This window comes from Chanodichthys erythropterus, chromosome 23 (assembly GCF_024489055.1).
Source record: "Chanodichthys erythropterus isolate Z2021 chromosome 23, ASM2448905v1, whole genome shotgun sequence".
In the NCBI taxonomy this organism is placed as follows: Eukaryota; Metazoa; Chordata; class Actinopteri; order Cypriniformes; family Xenocyprididae; genus Chanodichthys; species Chanodichthys erythropterus.
In genome coordinates, this window is record NC_090243.1 from 4,217,223 (window position 1) to 4,239,265 (window position 22,043).

The 22,043-nt window shown below is 35.6% G+C and overlaps 1 protein-coding gene across 1 annotated transcript in view; it reads left to right on the forward strand.

Moving 5' to 3' along the window:
* The window catches only part of dok6 (docking protein 6), a 93,707-nt gene extending 72,534 nt beyond the window's left edge, over positions 1 to 21,173 (forward strand). Inside the window, exons 7-8 of the mRNA XM_067378211.1 lie at positions 3 to 111; positions 20,847 to 21,173. Of these exons, the coding sequence (XP_067234312.1) occupies positions 3 to 111; positions 20,847 to 20,995 (258 nt within the window). The 3' untranslated portion in view covers positions 20,996 to 21,173. The remainder of the gene's footprint in view (positions 1 to 2; positions 112 to 20,846) is intronic.
* Positions 21,174 to 22,043: the final 870 nt, after the last annotated feature.

Genomic DNA, 22,043 nt, shown 5'->3' on the forward strand with positions numbered 1-22,043 from the left:
AGACTCTTTCAAACGAGAGCACATTAACAAAGTCGATATCTCTCCCGCGAAGCGCTTACTGGCACCACATCACGCGTCAGAACAGCGTGGGAGACATCTGCAATTACCAAGGTAAGACAGAGCTCTTTCCCACTCCACAGCTCAGTGAAAACACAGTCTTTAAATGTGCGCCGTACTTATGAGGGTGACGATTTCATCCGAAGCTCCATTGGGTACATTTATAAATCGGTGAGCAACACTGGCCCTTTCACTTGGGTAAAGTAAATCAATCCGGCGATTGAATAAAGCAATAATATAGCAACACGAATGTTGTGCGTGTAACAGCGCTACATGCTCTTTAACATCCCTCTGCCCTTTCTGGAGTTCTTGAGTGAAAAGTGTTTTGTAAGACGGTTTGAATGTGGTTACTGCATTAGTCTAGCTGGAAATCAGACTGGTGGATTTAATTCAATACTTTAAGTGAACATAAATTAAGCATGGAGGGTTTCCATAGTGATCTTGAATTACCAGTAAAGCTGTGTTCCGCATAGGGAGCGGATTTGCATAAAGGAGCTGATGAGCATGTATTCATCTAATTAAAACAATTGTGTCAGCAAAACCTTACTGTATTTATGTTTATTAAAACATTTGGATGCTTCTCCTATTAAGCCAACAAATAACTCGTACTGCATTTAAAGTAAAAGGCGCTTACATCACATTTAAAGGGATAGATCATCTAAAAATAAAAATGTATATTTCATTTACTGACTTTCATGTTGTTCCAAAGCCATGTGAGTTTCATTCTACAGTGGAAAATAACTGAAGTTTAGCAGAATGTTCAAACTGCTCTTTTCATCAAAAGTGGATGGGGATCAGGGGCTTTCAAGACCTTAAAGTATTACTATAATAGTACCTTAATAGTACTATAGTATGATTTTGAAGCTCTTTATAGCTTTGTGTGAGGAAAATACAGAATTTAACCCTTAAATGCATACCTCGGGTCTTTAGTGACCCGGGACGTCCTTCACTGTAATGTAAAAATTGTATAGGGTCGCTAACGACCCGAGGTGTGTATGAGTGTACATATATTTTTTCTGCACAACAATAATTAAATCTTAGATGACGGAATAAGTGCAATTCACCTTTATTCCACAAGGTGGCAATGTCTGATACACAATGCTGAAGTGACGACTCATTTAGACAGAAAACGAAATAATAAGAGAAACATGAAATGGCTCAGCGATTTACTGCAGAGCAAGTACTGAACACAATCAAATATGACTGTAACTGTTACAGGATGGATCTGGTGAAGCTGTTAGTGATCAAAATATTGATTTTTTTTTTTTTTAAAGAAAATTATAGTTTTGAGAATACATTTGAGATCATGAATGGGCTCCTATTCATGACCTCAAACATAAAACTAGCCTATTATTTGCTGAATTTACTGGGAACTGAGCTCTGACAAGGACAGTGGTGATGGCATAAAACATCTGCTCAAACGGAGCCCTTTCAAGCTCCAAAAGGTAACAAAATATGCTTTATTTTATTCTTCTGTAATTGTTACTTTAATATCAGAGGAGTTTTATATTATCGCAACAGGTAGAAATCCATCAGTGTTAGATATAGATCCAGGTCGATAAAGACCCGAATATGTAAGAATGATTGGTGAAACAGCATTTAAGGGTTAAAGGGATAGTTCACCAAAAAATGAATGAAAATGTTGTCATTACTTACTCACCCTCAGGTGGTTCCAAATCAGTTTTTCTGAGTTTTTTTCTTTCATTTTAACACAAAAGAAGAATATAATATAAGAATAAGAATATAAGAATATATATAAAAAAAAAATATATATAGTTTGTAACCAGACTGTTGATGGGTAGCCATTGACTTCCATAGTAGGAAAAAAAATACTATGGAATTCAGTGGGCCCTATTTTAACGTTCTAAGTGCATGGTCTGAAGCGCATGGCGCAAGTGCACTTAGGGCGTGTCCGAATCCACTTTTGCTAGTATAACGACTGGAAAATGGTCGGCGTGCTCAGCGCATGGTCTAAAAGGTTTGTCCCTATTCTCTTAATGAGTAATGGGTGTGTTTTGGCCGTAGCGTGCAATAAACCAATCAGAGTCTCATCTCCCATTCCCTTTAAAAGCCAGTTGCGCTCGCGCCGTGGCAGATTTGCTATTTACATGGCGGAATTTGCAAGCGTAAAAACTGAACGCTTCTCTAGCGAGGAAACGGATCTGCTGGCGTGTGAAGTCAAAGCGCTCGAGCAGACCATCTACGGGAAAAGCCGGATTCAACTAGGGCTGTCAAGCGATTAATCAGAAAAGTTTGCATAATATATGTGTGCATGAGTAATGTGTGTAAATAATATGTATATATAAATACACACAAATTAATGTATATATTTAAGAGAAAAATGTTATTTATGTACAAAAAAATGTATTTATATTAGTGGTGGGCATAGATTATTTTTTTTAATCTAGATTAAGCTCACTGTAATCTTGGAATTAATCTAGATTAAAATGGCTCATTTGAATTCTGCCGAGGACATTCAGAATATGCGTGCTACCCAAATAATGACTAAAAGTAATCTGCTATTTTGTACAACAAAGCAGGCAGGAGTTGGAAGATTAACCTCGGTGGAGTTAAACTTGAAAACTTGTGTATATTGACATCTTTCCACGTTTAAAACGACAATGATTCTCATGTTCATTCATGTTTATTTGATGCTGTAGTAAGAGATGATCGGTTTACGAGCCTCTTGAGCTGAGGGGCTACAGCAATCTGTCACGACCAGGGTTTGACATTAACTTTTTTGCTCACCAGCCACTGTGACTAGTGGTTTTCCAAAGTTACTAGCCACTCAGCATTTTCACTGGCCACAATTTTGATGTTGGTAAATTACATTTTATATGATTAAAGTTTACTTTGTTATGCTTAAAGTACTTTATTTTGAGCAATTTTACTTGATTTAGAAGATTTAAAACCCTTTCAAACTTTTAAATGCAGATTGACCACCCAAATCAAGACTACATTGTATATCAGCTGGTATGTACAGGTGGGCAAGAGGTGGACAATATGAGCATGGGCTAATATGAGATAAGTTATTTGTGTTAGGCTATATAAAAGAACAAAGAAGCAAATTACAAAAACAATAGTAAATTAAAAATAATCTTTTTTCAGATACGCTAGGTTTAACATATAGCCTACATTCATTTAACATCTTTTGTTGTTTAACATTAATGACCTATTTAATTGGGCTGCTGAATGCATGGACGTAACTGACGCATATTCAGTTATTACTCACCTGTTTACGTCCACTTAAGCCATAACCGACTGTATTCACACGAGATACTCCACACGATGGACTTTTAGACATCTGTGTGCACGTGTATTTGACTATTCAGGCGCAAGAGAACTGATCGCGCTCGCGACAGAGAGAGAGAGCTTACGCAAGAAAGCGCTTCTGTTGTGTGTCATTCAGCACAATTCCACCTATCCCTCCTTCACTAACTGCACGTAAATAATGAATTGTGTGATTGGATTGAAATTTTGTGCTTTGTTTAATATCATAAGTAACCTGCTCTGTCTTGTCTGTCGACGTGTTGTCAGTGTCCTCTTTTCTCCGCGATGCATTTTTCACTGCGTGTGGAGTGACAGCGCCACGGCTTGTCGGACAAAGCAACAGTAACTAAGGGGGGCGGGTCTTTGCGAAGGGTCAATTCGGCTAGGGATACATCCGCGCTAAAATATCAAGGTGAAAGTCATCATAGCTTGCGTAGTATAGACCCAGCTCCCAACCCAACTTTGAGAATAGATTAACGCCGATATTTTTTTATCGCCCGATAAGAGTCTCACGTTAATGCCAATAACGGCCCACCACTAATTTATATATAACATAAATGATATAAAACTATAAATAAATACATATATTTCTCAAATATATACATGGATGTGTTTGTATTTATATATACATAATTACACACAGTACACCCGCATATATTAGGCAAACTCGAACTTTTATTTTGTATGCGATTAATCGTGATAAATTTTTGTATGCGATTAATAGCGATACATTTTTAATGGCACGTTTGTGGGCTGCTGCAAAGTCCTCTGTGTGTAATAAGCAGAGTGAACATGCGTTGTGCATAACAAATATTGCACCATTGACTTTAGACCAGGTTTCAGTTGGTCAATGGCGCAGTCTATTTCAGTTGCCTCAAAATAGCAATGCGCCAACAATGCGCCTGAACACACCTCGTTTTCAGACCAGCACGCCCATGGGCACACAAATGGGTGCAAATGCATTTGCATTTTAAACAATGTGACGCAGGACGTGAAAATGATAATTGTGTCGGGCTGAAACTGCACCGGGTGTATGATAGGGGGTGCCATCAACTGTCTGGTTACAAACATTATTTAAAATATCTTCTTTTGTGTTTAACAGAAGAAAGACAGTCGTACAGGTTTGGAACAACATGAGGGTGAGTAAATGATGGCAAAATTTTCAGTTTTGGGTGAACTATCCCTTTAAGTTATGATTTACTAATAATCTTAATTTGAAAACTTTCAATATATGGGAAAGAGTCTTGAACATTCTGCTATACTCTAAATACTCCTTTTATGTTTAACTGAAAACTGCCATATGGATTTCAGTAAAGATTTACAGATTTTCTTTTTGAACTATTCTCATGTAAAACCTCGCTGACGCACATGTAAATCCACTTTACAAAAATACATTTTGCATCTACTTGCTATTTGCGTGCCATTGATTTTCTTTTTCATTTCCATGGCTCCTTTTTAGCTAATGCTTTTGAGAGTTGGATTGAAAGAGTGTGTTTATGTCCATGTGGTCCGGAGAAGCGTAGCATTAGGGAAATGATGTGTCCATCTGCTAGGAGAGAAATTAGTTAATCTGCCTAGTGAGAGATAACTGGACGCCACATGGGTTTGGTGCCTCGGCCTTTGTCAAGCTGTCAAAACGGTCCTTTGTCATATGCGAATAACCTGTGTTTTTACTGTAACGCAATTCCACAAGACACAAGCAGGAAATTTGAACATATGAATGCGTTAGTGTAGACATAAAAAGATTATTAGCTATAATGGCATGATATTTGCGTCCCTAATCAGTGAAAAAATGTTTTGAGGCAGCTCCATCTGCTGATGTATCTGCCTCTGAGGCAGCCAGCCTTAAAACCTCTGTCTCGTTCATCATTGTGGCATTCCCATTGTTGAGATGTTAGCCTGATATAGTGAATGTTCCACCTCCTCATCAGCTTCCCTCAGAAATACAAATTCAGCAGAATGCTGCTTTTTTTTCAATGAATAAATTGAGTGCATCACCATGTTGAAGGACGGTGTTTAGGTTGAGGAGTCAATGAGAGCGCGCGCCTTCCGTGAGAGGAAAATGGAAAATATTATAAAGATCTCTGCTGTGCAAAAGCACTCTCCTTATGAATTGTGCTGAATAGAGGACTTTGCCACCTGCGTAAGATGGCATATACAGCATAAGATGCTTTTTTAATCAATCAGCATGCATATGAACAACCTACCGCACTGCTGTGTATGATAATATACAGTTCATGCCGTAAATCTAATCATTCACACCTGAAGAATGGATACTACATAAATGAACAAAGATGAATTGGTGACAGCTTGTCATTAACAAACAGTATGTACTGTTCAGCATGTTCATTTAACTGCTCATTAGTTTGTGCACATTTAAATATTACATTTAAAAGCTTTTAAAAATGTTTAAATAAAATACAAAATTTTATTTTAAAAAGTCAAATACATTTAAATGTTCATTAATTAAATGTTTATTTATTTTTTAGTGTATAATTGTTAAATCTAAAATTTAAATGTAAACATTAGTAGAAATAATAGGCATTTATTAAGTAATGTTCAAAAGTTTGGGGCACTTTTATTCAGAGTGGATGCATTAAATTGATTAAAAGTGACAGTAAAGATATTTATAATGTTATAAAAAAATCTATTTAAAAGAAATGCTGTTCTTTTGAACTTTCTATTCATCAAAGCATTCTGAAAAAAAAAAATGTTTTCACATAATAATATGAAATGTTTCTTGAGTAAATCAGCATATTATAATGATTTCTGAATGATCATGTGAATAATGATGCTGAAAATTCAGCTTTGCCATCACAGGAATAAATTACATTTTAAAATATGTTGAAATAGAAAATAATTATTTTAAACTAATAATATTTCACAAAATTGCTGTTTTTACTGTATTTCTAATCAAATAATTGCAGCATTGGTAAACATATGATTCTTTCAAAAATACAAAAGAATTGTACCGTCCCCAAACATTTGAACGGTAGTGTGTAAAACAAAGTAATAGGAAATCTAAAATAAATGATCATCCCTACACTGTAAATAATTATTTTCATGATTTGCTATCAGAACATTTTTTTTTTTTGTTTTTTGTCAAATCAACTTAAATAATTACAGAAGCCCTGAACCACATGGTGGAAAGAAAAAAAAAAATTATGGTGGGGAGAAAAAAAGAAAACTTATTGTGTTATTTCGAGATATTAAGTCGTTATTTCGAGATTTTAAGTTGTTATTTCGACATAAAAAGTTATGACGTATTTCGTTATTTCAAATTATTAATTCATTATTTCAACGACATAACTTATTTCGACAACATAACTCGTTATTTCAACATATCTCGTGATTTCAACATAATTCACTATTTCAATCTCGTTCTTGTATATCAAGTTTAATAAAAGACGTGCACAATTCAATGTCTTCAGTGGCGCAACAGTAACGTGTCGGCTTGCAGTCAACTTACGTTGAAATAACGACTTATGTCGAAATAACGACTTGCGTTGTAATAACGAGTTATGTCGAAATAACGAATTATGTCGAAATAACGAATTATGTCGAAATAATGAGAGATTGTCGTAATAACGACTTACGTCGAATAACCGACTTAATATCTCGAAATAACGACTTAATATCTCGAAATAATGACTTATGTCAAAATAACGACTACTTGTGTTGAAATAACGAGAATTACGAGTTTTCTTTTTTTCCTCCCCACCAAGTTTTCTTTTCTTTTTTTTTCTACCATGCGGTTCAGGGCTTCCGTAAATAATTAATGTGGTTCAGATAACATAGTATTTTGAGTTTCTATTGATTAAGCCAATCACCTCCATTCATAATTCTATTGATTTTAAGCCAATCACCTTCATTGTATTAACTAAAATTTTTAATTTCAATGAACTTACAATTTTAAGGAAACCAGGTAACTTACTTTTTTAAGGTAAACCAACAATTCTTTTTTTTTAACAGTGTATAAGCATAATGTATAGTAATGATGTTTGGTGATATATTAATGAAGGTTATTATAATGTGATGCATTTTAAGACATTTAAAGAATGTGTTTTCCCCTCATATTGATGTATGAACTACAATATAAAGATGAATATCTGCACTTTAATTGTTTACAGTAACTTCTCCAGCTAATATCCACATCTGGCAGGAAAGAACATGACTTCCTGTCACTTTGTGAATGAGAAATAATGCCTGGAAAGTGTTGTGCTGATGTTCATTCAGTCACAGCTCAGGTGACAGATAGAAAACAGGGGCCAAACTGGCAGCGTACATTTGGTCACAAGATAAATCTGTAGTCAGCAGGTATGGATTTGCTGACTCATATAATATGAGTCATACTGTATGCATTCTGTTAAAAATGGATCACCTCCTTCCGTTCCCCTCCAAGACATGTAGCACAATTAATAAATACTTCCTGTTACAAATAGCCTTGCAGTTCCTGTATGTAACTTTACCTTATGCCATAATAATGTCTTTTGAATTTATTTGGACTTTTTCAGCATATTTTGAAATGTGCAATTGCGTGATAATAATTTGATTAATACATATTTTGCATTATTTGATGGCTTTATTAGGGCACTATAACTTGAGATTGAGATGTGGAAACGAACCGAATCCAGTCATAAAATGGAATTTATTGGATAATGCGGAATGTTACCGAATTTGGTAAATTTTGGATGAATAAAGTAGCACCGTACAAATAATCATAATATTTCATCTACTCGACACTCGTGGTGTTTTCAGCGTCTGCAATCTCACTAAATGAACACATGAACTTCATGTCCAGAGCTGCTCTGAGAGCCACTTTATCAGCATTTCACCATTTCATCTAATCATCATATACACATTGAAACTCAAAGGTCTTCTCTACAACTCACCACAAGAAGTTCATTTTAACTTGAAGAAATTATTACAGAAATATGTGACCAGTGCAGGCAAAATGAGTCGGAATGCACATGGGCTAATTACGATTTACAGGCAAAACAAGTCAAAGATTTTGGACGAATTTGAGGTTTTCACAAAAATGAGTTCATTAAGCCCTCATCCAATGATTCAAATGCTTCAAATAGCAATTACACATCTAAAAGTATCTTTATTTGTATGTTTTCTGAGAGGAGTACCTTTCCTTTGACCATGAAAAATGCAGTTTTGCGCTTCCCCTCAGCAACTTCCTCATTAGTCCAAGTTTGGTATCGGTTTAAAGTGTAGCATTCCAACTTTGTCAATATTCATAGTGAATTTTTGATGGCATGAATCTGAACCAATGAAAAGTGATTTTCAAACTCATTCTAATTCTCATTCTAACAAATCAATCTTACTCACGCTGACGGACAGGTCCGAAGTGCTCGCATAAAGTGTGCGATCCCGATATGCATGTATAAACAATTACAGTACTTCAAAATATTGATTAAAAAAAAGATGAATATATATATTTTCCTATAGATATTTGGTTTTGATGAGGTGTTTGTCAAATTAGGTGTTATTAACAGGGATTTTAAAGTATGGTTGCTAGATGATTTTGTTTTGGAACCTTAAAGGTCCCGTTTTTCGTGGTTTTCTGAAGCTTTGATTGTGTTTATAGTGTGCAATATAACATGTGTTCATGTTTCACGTGTAAAAAAACCTGTATTTTTCACATAATTTACTTATCTGCATACCGCTGTTTCCACTGTCATAAAAACGGGCTGATGACTTCCTTGTTCTATGAAGTCCCTCCTTCAGAAATACGTAACGAGTGCCAGCGGTTCCTGTGTTGTGATTCGACAGCAGCTTACCTTACCAGTTGTGGTCCATAAACAACGCCTTCTCCAGACAAAGAGGGAATTGCTCCATCTTTCAAGAATAATCTTAGTCTCAATCAGTTTAATGCCGGATTCGCACAGAGGAAGCTGTCCTCAGCAAAATGTGCTGCACATAGTTTTACATGTGAATTATAATTTTCTGGAACCGAGTTAAACATAAATTGTAACCATTGATCTCTAAGTACAGCGTCCCTGGGAAGGCCAAACAAAGGTGTTTGGACTGCGGGATGAAAATAACAGTGTTTCGACGACATGGCGACAAACACACTCTACAAACACAACTCTTGCTCTTCTCCGTGGGAGTGCAACAAGACCACGCCCCCTTTTTTGTGTATTCCTGTGGGCGGAGGTTAGTCAAAAAACTGTTTTAGTGACGTCATTAAAGAAGGAAGTAGAGGGATGTAGTCCAAACTGGCAATTCGATGTAGGCGACTTCTGTTAAATAAAATATCTCGCTTGGCATTGAACTTTGAGCTTTAAAATTTTACAGATTTTATTTATACTCTAACAACAACATTACACACTAACTAAAGCTTGAAACATGGGATCACAAAGAACGGGACCTTTAAGAACCTTTAAGTCTACTCTATCTACTTCAAACAGGTGTAGCTCAGTCATTTTTTTGTCAGATTCCAATAAATCATACATCATTTTGAAGGTTTTTTTAAAGGTGCTACAGAGGATCTTTTCGTCGACTGAGAAACCAAAGACTGTTAGTGAGTTTTTGAAATGAGCGCATGCGTAAGAACAACCCCCCTCCTTCACAGCTCATTTCGTTTTTTGTGCACAAGTATTGGAACACAAGTGTTTATCACCGGCATTCGCTGTGTCGATGATCGCGTAAATGATTGGCTGATGTTTTTAAGGCCCTACCTCGTGCACAGATGATGTATATTAATATTATTCCTTTCAGTGCACCTAATAAATATCAGTTAGTATCAGTATCAGTTAATATCACTTTTATCAGTTAGTAAAGACAGTTTCAAGTAATATTGCAAAAATGTATAAAACACAACATCCTCTTTGTGAAAATAACTTATTTTTGAAAATGTGCTTATTGCGGCTAATTTTGCCATCACTGGTCACATATATTACTATTGTACAGTAGTATGTACTTTTCAATGTAAACATTTTTTGTTTAAAAGAATATCACATGATATCACACTTTTTCATCCATGTTATAAACAGTAAACCTCCGCAGCACTGTCAACAATTTTATTAATTCAGTTAATTAGACAAGCTTCTTGATTATTAAGAAATTAAATAAAGCTTTAAAATGGAATTAAAATGGAAAACACACACATTGGGTTTGTGTGTAGACAGGAGTTTTACTATATATATATATATATATATATATATATATATATATATATATATATATATATATATATATATATATATATATATATATATATATATATATATATATATATATATATATATATATTATATTTTCCCCATGGGAACAGATTATCATTGCAGGAACATTTGGTCCCCAAAATGTAGGGACTACCTGGACCACAAACACACACACAGGTTCCTCCAGTTCCACACTTTCTCCAGGACACCTGCACTAAGCGCATGGTTGTCTGGGTTGGAGCTGAGCGAGCCCAGTCCATATACAGACTCAAAAATGCCCATCTTCGCATTCCTCACCATCTCGCTAATCTGAAATCAATACACAACAGACCCAATCTGTGTGCCTCCCTGCCAGACAGCACGTTCCCAGCAGCTCCAACCTAGCAGCAATGATATAAAGAGGCTTTTCTGGAAGATTCAGACAAGGGTAGAACGGAGAGAGCTTTTCTTATTATATAAACGCACTCACATGCTGCTGTTTCAGGTCTTGGGAACGCTCTGGAGTGGTTTGATAAGCCTGATTGGTCCCATGTGTGTCCTTCTGACCAGCTGCACCTTGCTTTTCTACTTATTGGGCCTCTTCTGTTCCCTGTCAGTATGTATATACGTGTGTGTGTGTGTGTGTGTGTGTGTGTGTGTGTGAACCTTTCCTTCAGCTAAACATGAGTAGGTGTACTTTTGCAGTGAAGTATTTTTCTGTTGCTCTTATGGACAACAACTACAGCTGTATTCGTTAACTAGTATTACTTATTCCTGTTCTGATAATGGCCATACCTGTATTAGCCATAGATAGACTGATATTACAAATAAACAATGTATAAAGTTTTAAGTTAAAGCTGCTGTCCGCGATTTTTGGCCCTCCAGCGGTTAATAAACATAACTGTACGCGTCTTGCGGAAGAACATTGTAGCTACTTTTCTCTGTGTATGTCTATGGCGAGTCACGCAGTTACTGTGATACTCTGCGGCGAGTCCTACCAGTCTGGTCCGAATATAAACACTTATTATAAGTGTACCATAATGATTCAGGGTAAGACAAAAACATGGTTTGGAATATGGATTCATGTTGCATATTCTCATTATATAATTTTTGTACATTTTTAACACAAAAAAAGTTGCGGACTGCAGCTTTAAAGTTTAGCAATGGAAGTTCCACACCAGGTAATAAAATCAATGCAAAAATTAATTAGTTTACATACATAACTGGGTAGTTGACATTAAATTAGTCTAGTGACAGCAGTGTGGGATACATTACTCCAACCAGAACCATTTTACAATTTGTATTATACATTAGTCATTTTAGTTGAGAGATTAAATGGATATTTCTACTTTTAACAACACATTTGTTGCACCACAACAAACTGTGTAAACAAATTAATAAATGAAATTAATCTAAAATATGTATATCTAAATCTAAAAACATTAAGTCGGGGGAAAAGTTCATGGACATGTTATCTGTCAATTACCCAATTACAGACTTTCGAAAATGGAGGCTTTTGCTTAAAACCTTTTCCTCTGCCTTCATTAGTTTGGCTCATTTACTTTGGCCTTTAGGTTTGTAATCACCTTGCGGTGAGTGGCTGTCTGGTGATGGCTGGTTATATGTAAGCAGCAGATTGGGCTTAATGTAAATTAACTTTCAGAGCAGGAAAATGTGAGTTTACTAATGCATAGAAATACATGGTGGAAAAAGGTGTTGTTCCCAGTCAAATCAATATATGTACCCAGTAGTGACTCCTGACTGTCAGTTTATGTAGGGCAGATTCTGGGTCTTAGCTCTATTTTGTAAACTTTATATTCTAATCACTGAACACATGCAGACACACTTTTGGCAGAGGTTGCATTATTCAGCCTGAGGGTGGCGCTCTCATGTTGATTGACAGGCTTATAACAGCGGAAACAACTTGCTCTGTAATTTTTGGTAATACAGATAAGAGTAATACAATCGAAACTGTTAACTCTACTTTTATTTGTGTACACTCACAATAACAACAAAACATTGTGATTTTGTAAAATAAAGCAAAACACACATGTGTTTTCTGCTGTCACAGTCTCTGTGAACTGGAGCACGTCACAAAAATTAATCGGAACTCATCAAATAGGCTACTTGCCTCTCAGACAATATATCTAGAAAGCTTGAAATGTCTACTGTTAAACAAACTAATACGAATCTAAAACAAATAGGCCCTACTTTCTGATTATGTAATCCGTATGAAAGGTGCGTTCTGTCTGAAGGCGTGTTCACTATACTGCGGAGGTGGCTTTGCCGCTGACACTGACTCAGAAAACACAAGTTTATTAATAAATAATAAAATGTCTCTTTGCTATTTTTTTTTTCTGTACACATTCATAATCATTACGTTTGCCGGTGCTTTGCAGCAAGCTTTATGAGTGCGCTTGAACACGGAATAGGTTATATATAAACACGTTTCTACCGCAGGAACTTTCCCCAGGGGCTTTGGGGTGGTACTCGGTGTGTTTCAACTGCAGGGACCAGGATCTAAATGAAGTTCCGGATAAAAATGTACCACTCAGAAAGTCACGAGGTAGTACTTTTTCAAAGTTCAGGAACTTTAGGGGGTGGGACTTGGTGTTCACGCAGCAATTTGATTGGTTGACTCCACGCAGCATTTTATTTCAATCACGATTTTTAAAAGTCTGTTGCGGTTAGAGTTGTTTGCTATCAACAATGGAGTTTAAAAATACGACGACAATGGATGGACGACGAGGTTCAGGCTTTATTAAGCTTGTATGCAGAGGACAAAATCCAGCGGGAAAGTTTTCAGTTTTTCTCCAGCTACATCTTTCTGTCTATGGAAGCTTGTTTCCACTGTGGAACAAAAAGAAAAAAGGTATTTGTGACTTTTTATCACACAATTCTGACTTTTTTTGTTTATATCTGATTTCTAAGCACGCAATTCCGAGGAAAAAAGTCAGAATTGCCCATTTATATCTCAAAATTCTGACTTTTTTTATCGCAATTCCAAACTTCTCACAATTCTGAGAAAAAAGGTCAGAATAGTATTGTAAAGTTTGTGAGAAATAATGTCAGAGCTGAATATTAAATTGCGAGAAAAAAGTGACATGCAACATGTTTCTTGTTTCTCACAATTACAAGTTGATATCTCACAATTCTGAAAAAGTCAAAATTATGAGTCGCAAATACCTTTTTTATTTTTTATTCCACGGCGGAAACAGACTTCCATAGTCTGTTAGACTTACAGAACAATAAAGCTATATTCGAATGTGACAGATTACAAATTGTTCAAAGCATTAAAATAATTTCATTTACACAAATACAAACATGTTATTACAGCAAGTTCAATACTCTTACAGTACTATACTCTAGTTTCTGCACTTCATCCTCTAGTCTAGGGCTGTGTAAGTCAGGCTGGTAAGAGCAACTTGCTTTAATGTCAAGCCAATGACAAATCATCTGTGTCCCACCAGGTTAGATCAGTGTACTGGAGCCTCTTGTGAGAGTGTACTGTATGTGTGCATGTACACATTTGTGTGCGAGTGTGTGACAGCTGTGGTCTAACCCGAAGCCCTGGCACTGCAGGAGCTGTCTTGCACACAACAAATATGCTTGTTTACCATCCCGGCTGATAATTCTCTTCTTTTTTTTTCTTTTTGTCCTACCAAGCTGAAACCGGGCCAGAACTTTGAGCAACAGATCTGCAGTATAATTGCATTTTTCTACAGGCTGGCTTGTTTCAAGTGAGGTACGAAAGGCTTGTTTGGCTTCTGTCGTTTCATAGGAACTAATGAAGAAGAATCGAGAGGTTGTCACTTTGTTTTCTTCTTTGGTCGTTGTTAGTTCGAGCCCCTGTGGTGGGAACTGGTGGTGTTGGCCAATTGGCAGTTTGCAGTCAAAATTGGGGAGTCAAACACAGCGGCACTTCTGTCAGTGTTATTAGATGGAATAAATGTAACGCCATGCCAGTGTTTGAAAATAAATCACTACACATTTTATTTAATGACATAAAGATAAGAGGAGATTCTCATTTCCTTCTCATTTAGTGTTTGATGTTTATACATATATTTCTATATAACTTTATTTTTATTTCAATTTTCATCATTTTAGTGCTTCAACCAAAATTTATTTTAGGTAGTTGCCAAGGTAACATTTCTAATTTTTAAGATTTTTGTCTAAGAACTTTTGTTAAACTACAATTTAAAAAAATATATTAATATATTCTATATTATGAAATAAGCTGAAATAAAATAAATTCACTTTCATAAAAAAAAAAAAAATAGTTTTAGTTAAAGGGTTAGTTCACTCAGAAATAAATTCTCTCATTTATTACTCACCCTCATGTCATAAGACCTTCGTTCATCTTCGGAACACAAATTAAGATATTTTTGATAAAATCCGATGGCTCAGAGAGAACCTTAATGTTATGAAGCGACAAGAATACTTTTTGTGTGCCAAAAAAAAAACAAAAAAAAAAACGTTATTTCAACAATATCTAGTGATGGGTGATTTCAAAACACTGCTTCATGAAGCTTCGAAGCTTTACGAATCTTTTGTTTCGAATCAGTGGTTTGGAGCACATATCAAACTGCCAAAGTCACGTGATTTCAGTAAACGAGGCTTCGTTACATCATAAGTGTTTCGAAATTTAAATGGTTCACATGACTTTGGCAGTTTGATACACGCTCCGAACCGCTGATTCGAAACAAAAGATTCGTAAAGCTTTGTGTTTTGAAATAGCCCATCACTAGATATTGTTGAATAAAGTCGTTATTTTGTTTTTTGGTGCACAAAAAGTATTCTTGTCGCAGGTTGAACCACTGTAGTCACATGAGCTGTTTTAAATATGTCTTTAGTAGCTTTCAGGGCATTGAAAGTGTTACTTATCTTGCTGGCAATGAAGGCCTCTCTGAGCGATCGGATTTTATCAAAAAAATCTTAATTTGTGTTCTGAAGATGAATGAAGGTCTTACTGGTGTGAAACGACATGAGGGTGAGTAATAAATGATAGAATTTTCATTTTTGGGTGAACTATCCCTTTAACAATAACATCGTCTCTTTGAATAACCTGTTTTAATAATATAAAAGTTACAGTGAAAATATGAGGCAATACTGAAAATCTGCACTGGGATTATTATTATCATTATTATTATATTATTATCAAAAGCCAATTTTGTATTTGAGATGAAGTATTTAATTTTAATAGTTTTAGTTAACAATAACAGTCTCTTTGAATAACTGGTTTTACTAATATAAAAGTAAGCTAGTGAAATTGTCGCCATATAGCTACTGAAAATCTGTGTTGGGATTTTTTCCATAAACTACATAATTTTTTTGTAAACAAAGAAACATGATATAAAATAAACAAATATTCACTACACAAATCAAATACTAAGACATTCTTTTATTATTGAATGTATACATATATAATCTATATATATATTTTTTTGTCATGGTGGTCACAATTTTTGTGCTCATGTAAATAATGTTTTTGCATGTCATATTGCTGTATTTGTGTCTGTTGAAATGAATAATGGATTCATACTGCAGACTACAGTCACGTAGTCAGATTTTTTTTCATTATGGTTTGACTCGGTATTTGATAAAGATAGTTTCCTGGTTGTTCAGGTACACTGTATTGCCTTTGTTATAAGACAGTGATACAGCTTGTAGACTCTAGACATTGCAAATATTGAGGTATGGTGTGTGAGTGTGTGTGTGTTATCATCCAAGTCTGTTTATCTGGCCGTTGCTTCATTTCCTCTATCCTGTAGAGCTCACTGGCAGCTCAGATCATCTGTGGCTCAGTACCCTGACTGTAATTTCCTAAGGTGATGGAAACACACATGTGGATGGTGTCTGTTGGCAGATCGCTGGGGCCACAGAGGCATAACATGTTTACCAAGCATGCAGGACAAGTGGAGCTCCGAGCGCCCTTGGGTTCATACTGGCTCCCGCAAATCCGCTTACATCAGAAATGTGACATCTGGATGAGAGGACACCTTCTGTGCTGTCTGAATCATGTACCAGAGCGGGAGTGTTCAGTTCTGCTACAGGATCCCTCAGTGCAGAGGTTAGATTCAACCCTTCTCGGACACAGCCTGTAATTGTCAGGAAAACCCATTCGGATGAGGAGGGTTGGAACTAAACGTTTGATCTCCAGTGCTGCACCTAGTTCACACAGTTAAAGATGCAGACCATTCAGGCTTTAGGCATGAGGAATTATGTCAGATTATGCAACAAATATGGACAACAGAACACGATGATATGCTCTAGGGCCAGGGTTATTATAGTTAAAACCAAAACCATGAAAAAAATAAAATAAATCGCTACTTAAAATAAATCGAACGTTAACTGAACTTCAATAAAATATACAAAAAATATTTATTATTTTTTATTACTAATTTTATTGCAGCTAGTTGCCAAGGCATATTAGTTATTTTAGTAAAATATGTACTAAAATAACTAAAACTTAAATAAAAATGAATAAAAACAATACAATCATATTTTAAAAAAATAAAAAAAACTAATAAAAATGCCAAAAACATACAACAAAATGACTATAAAATTAAATAAATTATTCATAGAAACTAAAATAGTATCTCAGTTATACTAAACATGGTCTAGGGCTTCTGTTTTTGATAATACAATAATAATCATAATAATAATGAATACATCCATTACTGTTCAAAAACTTGGGATCGGTAAGATTTTTTTAATGTTCATTTAAATCTCTTGTGCTCACCAAAGTTGCATTTATTTATATCAAAAATACAGTGATATTGTGAGATATTATTACCATTTATTATTAAATATAACAGTTTTCTATTTTAATATAATTTCAAATATAATTTATCCCTGAATTTCATTATATACTGATTTGCTGCTCCAGAAACATTTATTATCAATGTTAAAAACAGTTGTTGCTTAATATTTTTTTTAGAAATTTGTAAAATAATTTATGTACAGTAGCATTTTACTTTCACTTTTTATCAATTTAATGCATCCTTGCTGAATAAAATAATTACTTTACAAAAAAAACTAACAGTAGTATACTGTAAATAACAAAATAAATAAACCATCTATTTCGCTTTCTTTAAAGGTGCAATGTGTACATTTTAAGAGGATCTTTTGAAATATAATATACATAACTATGTTTTCAGTCGTGTATAAAGATGTTACATAATGAACCGTTATGTTTTTATTACCTTAGAATGAGCCATTTTTATCTACAAGTCACCATTTTGCACCGGCATGTTTCTACAGCAGCCCTAAATGGACAAACTGCTCTACAGAGCGTGTTTGCTTGACTAGCTACTCTCTTCTGTTTCAGACTACGACATATTTGTCCTGTTTTGGCCACCGTAGCTTCTCTATATTAAATTTCACAACCTCACTGCTAGATGCAGCGAAAATGTACACACTGCACCTTTAAATATATTATTCATAATGAGTCAAAACACTGAACTTGTGCTTTAAACATTACATTGCTCAAAAAACAGATACAGTCAGTACACCGGGAAGATTTTAAAAAAAGGAGCATTTCATTCGTATTTAGGTCTACATAAGATCGCTGTTGAAATATTTACCGGAAGTCAAAAGACAACAAACGCAGCGCTAAAAAGGGACGGGGCTACATAAGGTCTATACAGTGGCTGCGTCCGAAATCGCGTACTGTTTAGTAGATACATTTAAATTTAAATTTACTTCACGACCATTGAAAAAGTACGTTCTATATAGTACGAATGCGTGTAGTATGAATGATTTTGGATGTACTACATCCGCTATGTTTTTACTGTCACATGACCTACCAGCGTCAGTTACGTCTTCAACTCCATTCACAAATCCTCTCCCTGGTCTCATGGGATCGTAAAGTGTCCATCATATGCACACTTCAGAATCTCGCCGGAAGTAGTAAGTCATCCGGGTACTTTTCGCCTACTGTTTTTCGAATACTATGAATTCGGACATACTATTAGAGATTGTATATTATAGGGAGATGAGAGGGTCTGTATCTCTTACCATTGGAGAAAGTGTAACGGCTAACTTCATCACATCAGCCTATCGTGTAATGGCATCAGTGCCCGCCGTACAAAACTCATTCCCTGCGTACTGCCAGAGACGGAGCATTAGCATTAGCCGTTACGCTTTTTTTTTTCTTTTTTCTATTTCTATTTTTTTTTGTCTATTTCCCCCACAAAAGCTGTTTAATCAGCAAAGTGAAGCCTCTCATCCATTGACATTCATTCAAAAAACTCTGGTCTCCTTCCCTGCATACCGCCAGAGGCTGAGCGTTAGCATTAGCCGTTACGCTTTTTTGGCTAAAGGTCGCAGGCTTGCCTTCCAGTGGCTTCGATATTACTCTATTCGCATACTGTTTTTCACGTACTATATAGTAGAGTAGTTTTCAAACCAGTGGCGTGCAGTGGTGTTCTGAAATGAGGCACTTTTTTTTTTTTTACTTTTTTATGAATCAAATGTAAATTCATGTGCATTACTTTAAACGTTGACACATCTTCCTTGTTGAATGAACATTACTTTACATCAAAAAAGAAAAAAAGAAACCAAATACAATTCTATTTTGTAATTTTACATTAACAATGTATTGTAATAAATGTTTTATTTATCAAAACCAAGTCAATCTCATCAAGTTAGTGTTTTAAGCATTTCTACATTCATTCCAAAATAATAACTAAAGGCTGTAACAATTTAAACAATACATTTTATTTGTGTATTGATGTTTTTCTTTTTAATAGTCAACTTTGGCTATTTTGGATCATCAGTTATACTCCGTAAACACCATCTGTCACAGAAACGAAGATGTATTTTTAATTTCACCAAGCTGATTGCACTAAAAAACCCTGCAGTCATCATGTTTTCAGTCCATTTCAGGTTTGATTCTGATGTGACATAAAGTGATATCTAACTGGGTGATCTGTTTAATTACTTTTCAATTAGTTTTCCCTTTGATGCAATCATTTGTTCAGTCAAACTGACGCGCGGAATGCGCACGTCAACAAGAGGCGGGATTTATCACACAAACCAATCATAACCAGTTCCATCAAATCATAGTGCGATGATTCATTCTCAATTACCCCCCCACAAAACCCACCTCACGCCGGGGTTCTAATGGTTTTCTATGGTCTTCTATGAGAGCAAAGGGAGGCATGACTCCTGCTGTAACTTTACCTGCGGGTGTCGCTGTTGGGCAGTGTTCCTTTAGAAATACGAGTGACTTGCACTCTTTTTAATGTCATAATTTTTAATCTTTGTTATTTCATAAGTAATATGGATTATTTTCTCATCATATTTTTTTTTTTTTTTTTTGGGCAGTGCCTCCCTTGCCTCCTCGGAGGAAACACCCCTGGTTCAAACTTATCCCACTCTTTCATAGGTCTTTTTGCTTGATGAATTTAAAATATATTTTTTAAAAAGAGCTTTGGACATAAAAACTAAATATCATTTTAAGATATTATTACTAGAGTGACAACTAATAGGCCTATTTATATGTATTTTTGTAAGTTTTATTTCCATTACAAGCTAACAGCTATGCACCAAATTGCATATTTTTTGCTCAGTTTGAGGTGTTTTTGTCCTCTTCGAGGACAACCTGACATCAAATATGATATTCTACCTTTTTTTTAAATGGATAATACATATATAGGCACCTTTGGCATACTATTCTCAACACGCTTTGATTTTGGGACGCACTAATTATTATTTAGGACGGATAGTATGCGAATTAGGACACAGCACTGGAGCAGGATTCAGCACTCTCGTTTTGCTGAAAAATTCATTTGATTTCTAAAAACCTAAAGGAATATTTCACCCAAACTAACCCACCCACCTGTAAGAAGTTATGAAGTGACAGTCTTCCGTGCAATACCTGTACGTTCCTCAGAAGCGGCTCACTTGGTTTCTAAATACGGTTTGTGTCAGGCGCCTCGGTGAGACTGTATTTGTTTGAGTCAGTGCTCTATATATGGCCTTTCTGTTGTTGAGAAACAAGTTTTGTGTGATTCGCCTACTTGGAGAACAGGTATCCTCGTCTCACCCTGGATATACTCGTCCTCATCCATAATTGATCACACAATCACCTCTAGAAAATCGAGTTAAGCCATCTTCCTCTCCTGCGAGCGTGCCAAACACTGATACGTGGAGAGTTGCCAAAATCTTTTTTCCCCTTCTTGTTTGAGGAAGAGTGTGATATTAATGCACAAAGACGATCAATGCTGCATTCAAGAGCGCAAGTTAATCAATGCACAGGAATGTGTTTTGCCGTACAGTTCTTATTACCTTTACTCGAATGTCTTTTCCAATCAGTGCCGTGTCAATAACATACGTAATGATCTCTCTGGCTCTTTCAAGGTACGAGCTTGACTATGACTCTCATTCCACGGGCGCAGACGTTTCAAAGCTTCCTTTCCGAGAGGACGGAGGAGGAGCAGAACCAGGATCAAGCAACAGCGGCCTCCAGTGGCTGCGATAGGAATTGCAGCACCTCGCCGCTCCGTTGACATGCACTGTCATGGCTTGACGAAAGCCACGATTCCCGGACATTCCAAAGCTTTAGGAAGCTCTTAGACACATGAACAGTATGAACTCTCTCTCTCTCTCTCTCTCTCAATATATATGTATGTATATGTATGACTTAATAATTATTATAATTATTTGTAGAACAGTGTGTATACTAAGAACTCTAGGAGCCTCTTTTTGTACGTTGAAGAAAAAACAAAACAAAAAAACAAATGCCAAAAAGTTGTACCATAAACTTTATTTTCCTTGTGTAGTTTAAGACAAATGGACTTTCTGCAGTTATTTTTCAGATATACTGTAAATATTTAAGCGCTGTAGCGCTTACATCATAAGTTTCTTGCATTTTTGTCTGTCATTGTAATGGAACACCTACTGTACGTAGTTTCTGTCAAACAAGGTATCTGTTTGTGTTTTAGCACCCTGCACTTTTAAATTAGAGCTTGTTTTGCACTTTTGTCATTTGGTTTGGTGATCATTATGCCATGATGTCTGTAGATGCGTGCAGTGTGGTGTTTCGGGGGAAACTGGAAAAAGAGCATACTTTTAAAGGGATAGTTCACCCAAAAATGGATATTCTGTCAATGTTTACTCACTTTCTTCTGTGGAACACACACACACACACAAAAACACCATTTTAAAGACTGTGCTGTTTTCTCTTTACCATGAAATTTGGAAAAGCTTCAAAAGGACTCAAAAGCCTTGTTCAGACTATCAGTCCAAATTCAATCCTATTTAGCAAGTGTGAACGGGAAATTTTTTGCATGAAATCCAGTATGTACAAATCCATTTTAAGCTACATTCAAATGTGGTTTGAAATCCTATTCAAGTCTAATTTCTGGAAATCGGTTTCAGTCTGAACGCTCTGATTGTAGCAACTCTTTACTTTCCAACGCCGGGTAAAATGTAAACGCATATCATATACACATATATATATCAAAATTGTATAAACATATTCTATATCATATTGCAAGGCAACACTGCAAACCCCTTCATGCTGTTTTTGGCGTATGCCTACTACGTCAATGCTAT